Below are 9,954 nucleotides of genomic sequence, written 5' to 3' on the forward strand. Positions count from 1 at the left end.
AGTTTAACTTGCATTTAGGAAATAAATAAATCGAGCTATTTTTCTGGAGTTAAAAGAAGAACATGACCATCTCAGCACTGGTACTTCAGTTTTATTTCAGCAAGGAGGCTGGTTACCTTCACACGTTTGTGAACCTGATTTTGTCCCTTTAATCCACAAAAAAATATCTTCTAGCATAAAATTATATAGCAATGCATAGTTTGGAATAATCTGGTTTGAACTATCAAAGAGCATTTACTCAGAAATATGATTAACTCTGAAAACCTAAATGTGTTAGCTGTGGTATACTGGAAGAGGAAAAAATACAGTTAAGACTGTTTCTATTTCCATATACAACTTTTATTGCAATACCTGTATTCTAAGTGTACAGATACAAGTATAAAATGACCCATGACAGGCTTTAAAGCTGCCCAAGTAGTGAACTGAGAAATTAATTCGATATCACAGCCAAAGTTGACAGGACTTCAACGGGTGATAGGAAGCTTCCCCAGTCTCTCTCCAAGAACAATCAGGATCCACCATAGTTTTGGTCCAAGATGTATGCTTTAAGTTGGCAGCTGAGTCTAGGAACGAGTGTATTTACCCCAGATGTGCAGCATAAATACAGAAGCAATAAAAAGAAGACTCATGACCAAAACTGGAACAGGTCCACTAAAAATAAAGAGAAAATGCATTAACATAAAAAAGAAGTCTGTCTTGCCCAAATGCCAGTCATTATCAGCCAAATGAGCTCATCAGTTCATACAAAATTGTGCAAGAAAACTCCCCTTCCCACAGAAATACCTTAAGGCACATAGAAATGAGACAGCCATCTCTATTAAAAACTGCTGCTGCTACCACTGTTTTTAAAGACAGTTCTATACACCCTAAATGTTACATTAAAAAGCACAACAGAGTGACAAAATCCCCACTTGTTAAAAAAGCCATTAATGGTTCATTATTATGGATCACTGTTTCCACAGTCTCTGGAAAAGTATCATCTGTGTTTACAACTCAGATAGCCACCTAAGCAAAGATGAAGTCCGATACAAAAACCAACAGAGTCCTCTAGCGGCTACTGAAATTTTGGCAAAAAATTCTCTTTAGCTGTTTTAGTTTGGGGGTTTTATTTCATTTGAAAACAATGGCAGCAGTGGGTGAGAGACAGGGACTTCCTTCTTGAAAAACACAGACAAAGTGGCAAAGCTACATCATTAAATCTTTACCTAAAATGAATTTTTTTCCCTCTTACCTTTATATATTGTTTAGAAATTGTATAGTAATGTATTTTAAAAACAAGTTAATATTAGGTTGCATGTTGATAGCTTCAATTAGCTGTTTCATGCTCTTCTGAGATGCAACAATTAAATGAATACACACTCAACACTCCTTCACACCACTCACTTCATACAATCTCATTTCTGATTTTCAACATGCTATTGGGAAATCTGTTATCCAGCCTGTGTTACCTGCCATGGTACTGTTTACAAGCATGTAAATACTACCTGAATACGAAGTAAGAAAAAAAAAAGGAAACTGAAAAGGGATTCAGAGAGTTTCCTGTCATATTTTTCTGTAAGATCATGATCTGCACACTTTAAATGGTCACAACTGTAATCTTATATTGAGTTTAAAACTTAATTATTATCTATCATACTTAGACTTATTTGGGTATGGAGAATCCTGAACACAGACATAAAGTATTTACCAAATAAACCAATAACAAAATAAACAAAGTCTGCATACATGGTGACTACACAAGCTACCCTTTCAAGGGGTATCTTTCACTACACAACAGAATGTAATTCTCAAACCCCAGCATTTTATGCATATAAATAAATATATTTATTTTAAATGTTTATTTATTTATATATATGTATACATGTAAGTTTATATCCTATACAATATAAATCATAATTTATAGTCCTTACACTGTATCTGAATTACTATTTAATTCATTTGAGCCTTTAGCAGTAGGAATAGGTAAGCTGCTCTGCCAAAAGCATATGGGAACAAAGCAGTACCACTAATCAGAACAGAACTACATGGAAATAAAGTGGGGACTGATAGACTGAGAGCGATAATGGTTTTTAAACATGCAGATGACATTGAACCCCTAGAGAATAAACAGCTCTCCAGTGTTGACACATGTATCTGATTTCCTCCAGACCTAAAGAAGACCTGTTGAAACCCTGCAATTCTCCTCCACACACCTGCATCTTCGCAGCCCAGCACAAATAAATGGATTCAGACTCCTCTAAAGATTTGGTATTGTGCATTCTCAGAATGTCTTTCATAAGGCTGCATATTGTACAACAAGCTCAATTTGACTTTCCATCCACAGGAAAGCTGCCTATAGCTCTTTAAGCAGGAAAGCCCAAGACAAAACACAGGAACCACAGGTACCAAGTGACCCAAAAAGACGAAAAAGTTTGGGTTTAGTTTTCTTTTCAAAGCATGCAATCTCCAAGCTTTAAAAAGAAAAATATCATATTCCCTCTCAGCCAAATCCCCCACAACTCCGTTTTGCTAATAGTTGTTTTTAAAGGTACACACATATTGAAGCATCTTGTAATGCAAATAAAGGATCTTTCTTGAGGGGAACCAACTTGCCTATTCAACATATATATTATTTTGGATGTTGAATACAGATACAAAATACCCAAAGCATCAATCTAATTCCACACAATATAAAATATATAAACTTTTTTATCTAGAGCAAAATTTCCCTCATTGCAGCTAGTATGAATTAACCTGTTCTCAGATAGTTTTACGTATTTTTTCATAGTAATTTTAAGAGCTTGCATTTTAAACAATATGAAAAAACACCAAAAAAGCCCACGCACCACCACTACCAGGCTAAGCTTTCCCATTGCTCTATGGGATCACAACCATTTCTAAAAACAACTTCAGCCGAAGCACTTCACTGAGGCAATCACAAGCCCTTGATATCCCATTCTCACTTTAAAGCCTACTAAATGGGACAGAAATAATAACAACCGGTTGAAATGGAAAAAAAATCTGAAGATAAATACCTAGAAAGCCATAAGCAAGAAAGTTGCTACCAAGCCATGGCTCAGAAAATGTTACATCTAGTGTGGGGTGATTCGTAAAAGCAACTCACTCATATAGATTTGGTTCTTTCATTAAAAGCTTGAACAGTTACCCAAAGCAGCTTCCAAAAAAACCACTCCCAGGGCTCCAAATCCCTAAAATCGGGAACCACTGTGTTGCAACACAAATAGATGGAAAAATCTGTCTACTGATCTGCTTGCACTGAAGATGAAAACAACAAAGTGGTCATTCTGCGCCAAAAGTGAAATCAAAGAATTCACAAAGAAACAATTTAGCAAAATTGTTAAAGCTTGTATCAGAAGTCTATTAAAAAAAAAACCATAATCCTCTTTCATAATCCTTTTTTTTCTGTTTAGTGTAATTAATTTTAAAAATTGAACTTTAGTAGACCAAACAACAGAGAAAACAGTTGCCCTGCCTATCTGCATAGATTTGCTCTACAACACTATTGCTGCTCATTGTCTTTCCTTGCCTTTGTCTCCTTTCTGGACTCAGAATGGAGTAAGCAAGGCAGAACAGTACTACTTTGGTGGTTTGCTGGATACATTTTGTTTTTTAAAGTTTCAAGTACATATGAAAATGAAAACACATAAGACAACTTCAAAGGAAGGATTACTCATGGAACTATCACCAGCCCTTCACCAAATGTTTTATTTGTGCAGCTAGAAGCAGCCCCCTTGAACTTCAAAAGAAGGTATTAATGGATTTGAGAAAAAAATAAACAAGCAAGAAGGTCAGCCCTGAGCATCTCAAGACTTTTCAACCCAGTAAGAACAAGAGCTCATAAACTGTAATTCTACAATAAGCACAAATTTCCACTCAGGATATAACAGCACACACTCATCAGCTCAAATACACCGTCCACCTTTCTTAGCCAAGTATTAGGCTGTAAAGTTTGTTTGGAAAGTCATCTCAAGGGCTCAAACTGGTCAAAAGAGTAAAGAACTTAGGTTCTCTTTATAGTTTAAGGAACATTACCAGGTATTCAACCATAATCTTGGAATGTTCACTTTGTGAAAATGGAGATATACAAGGTATTGGCATGCTATTTGCTAGGCAAGTTCAGCTACAGTAATTTGTCTGCAGCTTTTTAATAAAAACACCTGATGCAAGCATATGCTGTATCAGTTACAATGTGTTTTCAAGGGGTGCAAAGGATCATAACATAGCTACTATAAGACAAAACCCAATTTTTTTACTTAAAAGAGAATTAAAATATGCATACAGATGCTTAAATTAATTGAGACAAGTGATCTCTCTCAACCTCAAAATGATTGCTCACAGCCTTCAAAGACCGCTTTGGATAAACTTTGGCAAATACAAAATACAGCTTGTACCTACCTTTTTAAAAACACTGTAACTTAAAAAACTACCTCTCCGAGGCTGCAGATTAAATGTTATGGTCGTTGTCATCTCAACCACCAACTCAGCAAGTTTTCCCATGCACACCAAAACACTGACAGATGATTATTAATTCGAAGAGTGCAAGACTATGTAAGCAGGGGAGCTCTGAAGCCCTCAAGCGTGCCACCACCCATTAACCCAACTTACACTTTGAGCCCTGGAGAGTCCTCAGTGTAGAACCGCCACATCCCACCAGTCCCTGTGGACGTGGCACGGCCTGCACTCCTTGTCCCACAGCTGGCATTTTTCCTTTAAGGGATGACAGAAGGAAACAAAAGACCAAACAACACATTAGTACTCCACCAGCTTCGAGGACCAAGCAGTGCAGGAGTCTCTGCAGAAACAATACACTTCAGAGAACCAATTAGGTTGGGAAAGACCTCTAAGATCATTGAGTCCAACCTATGACCCTGCACTACCATGTCAACTAGACCATGGCACTGAGTGCCATTTCCAATCTTTCCTTAAACACCTACAGGGACAGTGACTCCACCACCTCCCTGGGCAGCCCGTTCCAATGCCTAATTGCCTCTTCCTCCTGATGTCCAAGCTAAACATCCCCTGGCGCAGCCTAAGATTTGTGCTCTCCTATCCTGTCACTTGCTGCCTGGGAGAAGGCACAGACCTGGCTACACCCTCCTTTCAGGGGGCTGTAGAGAAGATAAGGTCATCTTGGAGCTTCTTTTTCTGCAGGCTAAATACCCCCAGCTCCCTCAGCCACTCCTCACAGCACTTGTGCTGCACACCCTTCCCCAGCAGCGTGGCCTTTCTCTGGGCTGGCATTAGCCGTGCTGCCACGTCAGCAGAGGGCACCAGCCCGGGGCAAGCAGAGCGCACGGCGGGGGCAAGAGCTGCTCCCGCTGGGGAGGCGCGGCCAGCACCCACCTCTGCCGGACGGTGGATCCCGCGGCGCGGGGAGCCACAGCCTTGCTGGGGGAGCGCCCGGAGGAGCCGACACTGGTGGCGCTGGGGTTGGGCCCGGGCTGCAGAGAGAGGAGAGAAGCGGGAGAGGGTGAGAGGCGGCGGGCACTGCCGGCGGGGAAGGGGCGCCTCAGCCGCCCGCCGCCCCGGGCAGCCCCTCACTCACCATGGCGGCGACGCTGGCTCAGGCTCGGTGCGCTCTCACACACGCTCCGCTGCAGCCGCTCCGGCCACGTCCGTGCCCGCGTCAGGCTCCGCCCCCACGCCGCGCATCCCGGGCCGCGGGGCTTCCCCGGATAATGCCTGAGCAGCACCGGCCCCTTATCCCCTCACCCCTCGCCCGGCGGCCGCCTTCCGAGACCGCTGCCCCCCGGGACAACTCCGTCGCGGCCGCTCCTTGCGCAGCGGCCGGGCCGGCTCGGGACCGCGGGGAGCGGCGCGTCGGGCGGCAGCGGGGCCGCCCGGCGGGCGGGGCGAGAGGGAAGGCCCGGGAGGAAGGGAAGGAAGGCTGACGTGTCCCGCTGGGGCTGCGGGGCTGCGCATGCGACCGCGCGGCAGCGACCATGGAGGAGGCGGAGGAGGCGGGAGCAGCGGGTCCGTCCGTGCTATTCCTGCACCCGGACCTAGGCCTGGGCGGCGCGGAGCGGCTGGTGGTGGACGCGGCGCTGGCGCTGCGGGCGCGGGGCTGCCGGGTGCAGATCTGGACGGCGCACTACGACCCCGGGCGCTGCTTCGCGGAGACGCGCGGGCTGGCGGTGCGGCGGGCGGGCGGCTGGCTCCCGCGCAGCCTGTGCGGCCGCGGGCACGCCCTGTGCGCCGCCCTGCGCATGGCCTTCGTGGCGCTCTACGTGCTGCTGCTCAGCGGGGAGAGCTTCGACGCCTTCGTGTGCGACCAGGTGCGGGCACGGACAGGGCCGTGGGCATGGGGACGGGAGCGCCGCTGCCGGGATGCTGGTGGGCTGCTCTTCACAGAATTGTTGGAGTTGGAAGGGACCTCTGGTGATCATCTACTCCAAGCCCCGTGCCAAGGCAGGGTCACCTAGAGCAGGTGATGCAGAAACGCGCCCAGATGTGTTTGGAATGTCTCCAGGGACTCCACGACTTCCCTGACAGCCTGTTCCAGTGCTCTGCCACCCTCAATGTAAAGAAGTTCTTCTTCATGGGGATGTTGAAGTTCTCTCGTGTTTTAGTTTATGGCCACTGCTCCTCGACCTGTCACTGGGCACCATTAAAAAGAATCTAGCGCCATCCTCTTGACACCTTTAAGATATTTATATGAATTAATAAGATCCCCTCCTAGTCTTCTCTTCTGTAGACTAAACTGGCCCAATTTCTGCAATCTCTCATAAAAGAGATTCTCCAGAGTCTTGGAGTATCAAATCCCCACAAAATCTGATTCATTATGTGGCGTGCAACAAGCTAATAATGACACACAGTATCGATTGTTCATTTCAGAGCAAGTCTGTCTGCTCCCCGGTGTTCCACAAATGAAGGACACCCCATCAGGCTTTCTGTGTCATCTTTTATACACAGAAATTCAGAGTTAGTAACTTCCCAAGTGTAGGCCTTCATAATGTTATGATTAGTTAATAATTTCAGGAGAAGGGAAGTGAAGCTGGGCGAGGATCTGGAGCACAAGTCTTATGAGGAGTGACTGAGGGAGCTGGGATGTTTAGCTGGGAGAAAAGGAGGCTCAGGAGGACCATATCGCCCTCTACAACTGCCTGAAAGATGTTCTAGCAGGTGGGGATTGGTATCCCTGACAGCCAGTGACAGCATGAGAAAACATAGTCTTAAGCTGCACCAGGGGAGACTTAGCTGGGGGCATTAGGAAGAATTTCTTCCGAGAAGGTGATGATATATAGGAATGGACTGCCCAAGGAGGTGATGGAGTCGCTGTCCGTGGATATATTTAAGGAAAGACTGGATGTGGCCCTTTATGCCATGGTTTAGTTGGCACAGTGGTGTGGGGTCATCGTTTGGACTCAGTGATCTCTTTTCCAACCTGATTGATTCTGTGATCCCATACAAGTTACATAACCCCATTTAACTTCTGCACTTGCTTAGGGAAATGGTCTTCACCTGAGCAGGGGTCTTTCTGACCTGTAGGTGTGTTTTTTAGTGTTATGAACATAGTTTAACTATAGGATAGATAGACCTTGAGTATTTTGCCAAGCTAGCAATGTATACATAGACATAAATCAGCATCTTGATTTACTACATCCTTAAGGCTTATTAGTTCCAGGATGTTGTTGACTAAGAGATGCTAGCTGCTGTCAGTTCCACTGCTTAGGTCTTCTTTCCTGATGATTAGGCTTGGAAGTATACAAAGATCTTACATCAAAGCACACCCTGACTTTAGATAATTTTGACATATTCCACATTTTGCAATTTCCCTCTTACATTCTGAGGCAGCCAAAGGGAGAGGATGCCACTGTCACTTGGACTCTGCTCCCAGCACCCCTGGTAGTGGCAGAAGGAGATGTTTGGAGAAATCCTCGGACTTGAAGGGACCTTGGTGGGGAGCAGGGAGAAATTATAGGGCAACGAGAGGTCCTGGATTAGGGAGTACAACTTGATGTGCTTGTGTGGGGGAAGAGGGAGAAGGCAGTTGGCTTGCAAAGCAGTGGCTCTCAGAGCATGACTTTGAAATCACATGTACACACTGGTGGCACTGACACAAATAATTAACCTCTCCTCTTGTCCCATCTCTCTGGTTGCACTAGGTGTCTGCCTGCATTCCTGTACTTAGACTGGCCAGAACCCGAAAGAAGGTTTTGTTTTACTGTCACTTTCCCGATCAACTTCTGACCAAGAGAGAATCCTTGCTGAAGCGCCTCTACAGATTGCCACTCGACTGGCTGGAAGAGTACACGACTGGCATGGCAGACTGCATCGTTGTGAACAGCAAGTTCACTGCCAGCGTGTTCAAAGACACATTTAAGTCCCTATCTCACATAAACCCAGATGTCCTCTACCCATCACTCAACATCAGTAGCTTTGAAGAAATTGTTCCTGCAGACATAGCTGATCTGATACCGAAAAAGAAGAAGTTCTTGTTTCTTTCCATTAATAGGTATGAGAGAAAAAAGAACCTAGCATTGGCTCTTGAAGCTTTGCACGAACTTCAAGGGAGACTGGATTCTCACGAGTGGGATGAAGTTCACCTGGTTATGGCAGGTGGTTATGATAAGCGAGTTCTGGAAAACGTGGAGCATTATGAAGAGCTGAGGAAACTCGCAGCCAAACTTGGTGTTAATGACCATGTGACTTTTCTGAGATCATTCTCGGATGAACAGAAAATTTCTCTTTTTAGTAACTCTGTATGTGTGCTTTATACACCAAGCAATGAACATTTTGGCATTGTCCCTTTGGAGGCAATGTATATGAGATGTCCAGTTATAGCAGTTAATTCGGGTGGTCCTTTAGAATCAATCTCACATAATGTTACAGGATTTTTGTGTGATCCTCTGCCAACCCAATTCGCTGATGCTATGGAAAAAATTGTGAGAGATCCTCTCTTAAAGGACACAATGGGAGCAGCTGGGAGAGTGAGAGTTATGGAAAAATTTTCTTCAGAAGCTTTCTCAGAACAACTGTACCAATACATACGCAGATTAACAGAATAAAATTATATTCCTGTGTTTTATTTTACAACATCGTGTCTCTCATTTGTGTAGGGGACTAGTATTCATTGTGACTAATGAAGAATTAGAGATACCTGAATGTCCTTGTTTTGCTTCTTGTGCTGCCTTATGTCACTTAACACATAGAAGGAGCAAAATGTGTCCCACTGTGTCATTAAAAGGTTAAAATTTTCATGTGGGTAGACTGATCTGCCATTGCAGGAGTTCTTTTGTGTACTGTGCCTTGGAAAAATGCATTGTTAAATGGCAGTAACTTACTAGGACAATTACTGCGTGTTTTATTTCATACTGTATGGAATGGCTGATTCAATTTACAAGATTTGGATTTGTCCAGATAAAACAAGCACAGCCTTATTTTTATGTATTTTAAATGGTCATCAGTAATTTGGAAGTAAATGGGCTGTCTCAGCTGAAGTATGGGAGGAATTGCTGCAGAGTCCAACCAACTGCATGTGTCAAAAACCCAGCAGTGTTAGGAATATGAATGATACGATTTTTAAATGATAGACCTTTTACTGTGCTTGTCCAGTTGCATTATGTAGTCACACTGGGTGTCAGAAAAGCATACAGGTATGTGAGCAGGTGGAAGTGGGACTAGAATAACACTGAGGATATCAGACTACCTCAGGCAAAGAGGATAGTGCTGAAATCTCTGTTAGTTACCTGCAATGCTAGATGTAATTTTACTTTGGGAATTTGTGGTTTGTAGACACTTAAACAGTTTTCCCTATATTTAACATTTCATTTTAAAGGGCATCACACTTTTAAAGAAGGTCTTAATCTGGATAAGGCAATAAAGTCATTTTATTTTGCCTAATTTAGTGGTAACTTTATGTTTTCCTAATGCAGTGAGTGCACATGTGACAGTACTGTGATTTTTTTCCCAAGCTGGTCTGGGGAAAGGAATCTATTTTTTGTTCAGCTACCT

General features: G+C 43.9%; 2 protein-coding genes across 2 annotated transcripts; one reads left to right on the top strand and one right to left on the bottom strand.

The window, feature by feature from the left end:
- Nucleotides 1-317: 317 nt before the first annotated feature.
- SEC61B (SEC61 translocon subunit beta) lies at nt 318-5,685 on the bottom strand. Its single transcript, XM_014875190.2, has 4 exons — nt 5,546-5,685; nt 5,344-5,441; nt 4,606-4,707; nt 318-651 (listed from the first exon to the last, which is right to left on the bottom strand). The coding sequence occupies exons 1-4, from the start codon at nt 5,546-5,548 to the stop codon at nt 564-566; spliced, it is 291 nt and encodes a 96-aa protein (XP_014730676.1). The 5' UTR covers nt 5,549-5,685; the 3' UTR covers nt 318-563.
- A 223-nt stretch (nt 5,686-5,908) lies between these two features.
- ALG2 (ALG2 alpha-1,3/1,6-mannosyltransferase) lies at nt 5,909-9,033 on the top strand. Its single transcript, XM_014875189.2, has 2 exons — nt 5,909-6,275; nt 8,106-9,033. Exons 1-2 carry the CDS (start codon nt 5,943-5,945, stop codon nt 9,006-9,008), a joined length of 1,236 nt encoding a protein of 411 aa, XP_014730675.1. The 5' UTR covers nt 5,909-5,942; the 3' UTR covers nt 9,009-9,033.
- The last annotated feature ends 921 nt before the right edge of the window (nt 9,034-9,954 follow it).

Source organism: Sturnus vulgaris, chromosome 1 (assembly GCF_052056855.1).
Source record: "Sturnus vulgaris isolate bStuVul1 chromosome 1, bStuVul1.hap1, whole genome shotgun sequence".
NCBI classification, from domain to species: domain Eukaryota; kingdom Metazoa; phylum Chordata; class Aves; order Passeriformes; family Sturnidae; genus Sturnus; species Sturnus vulgaris.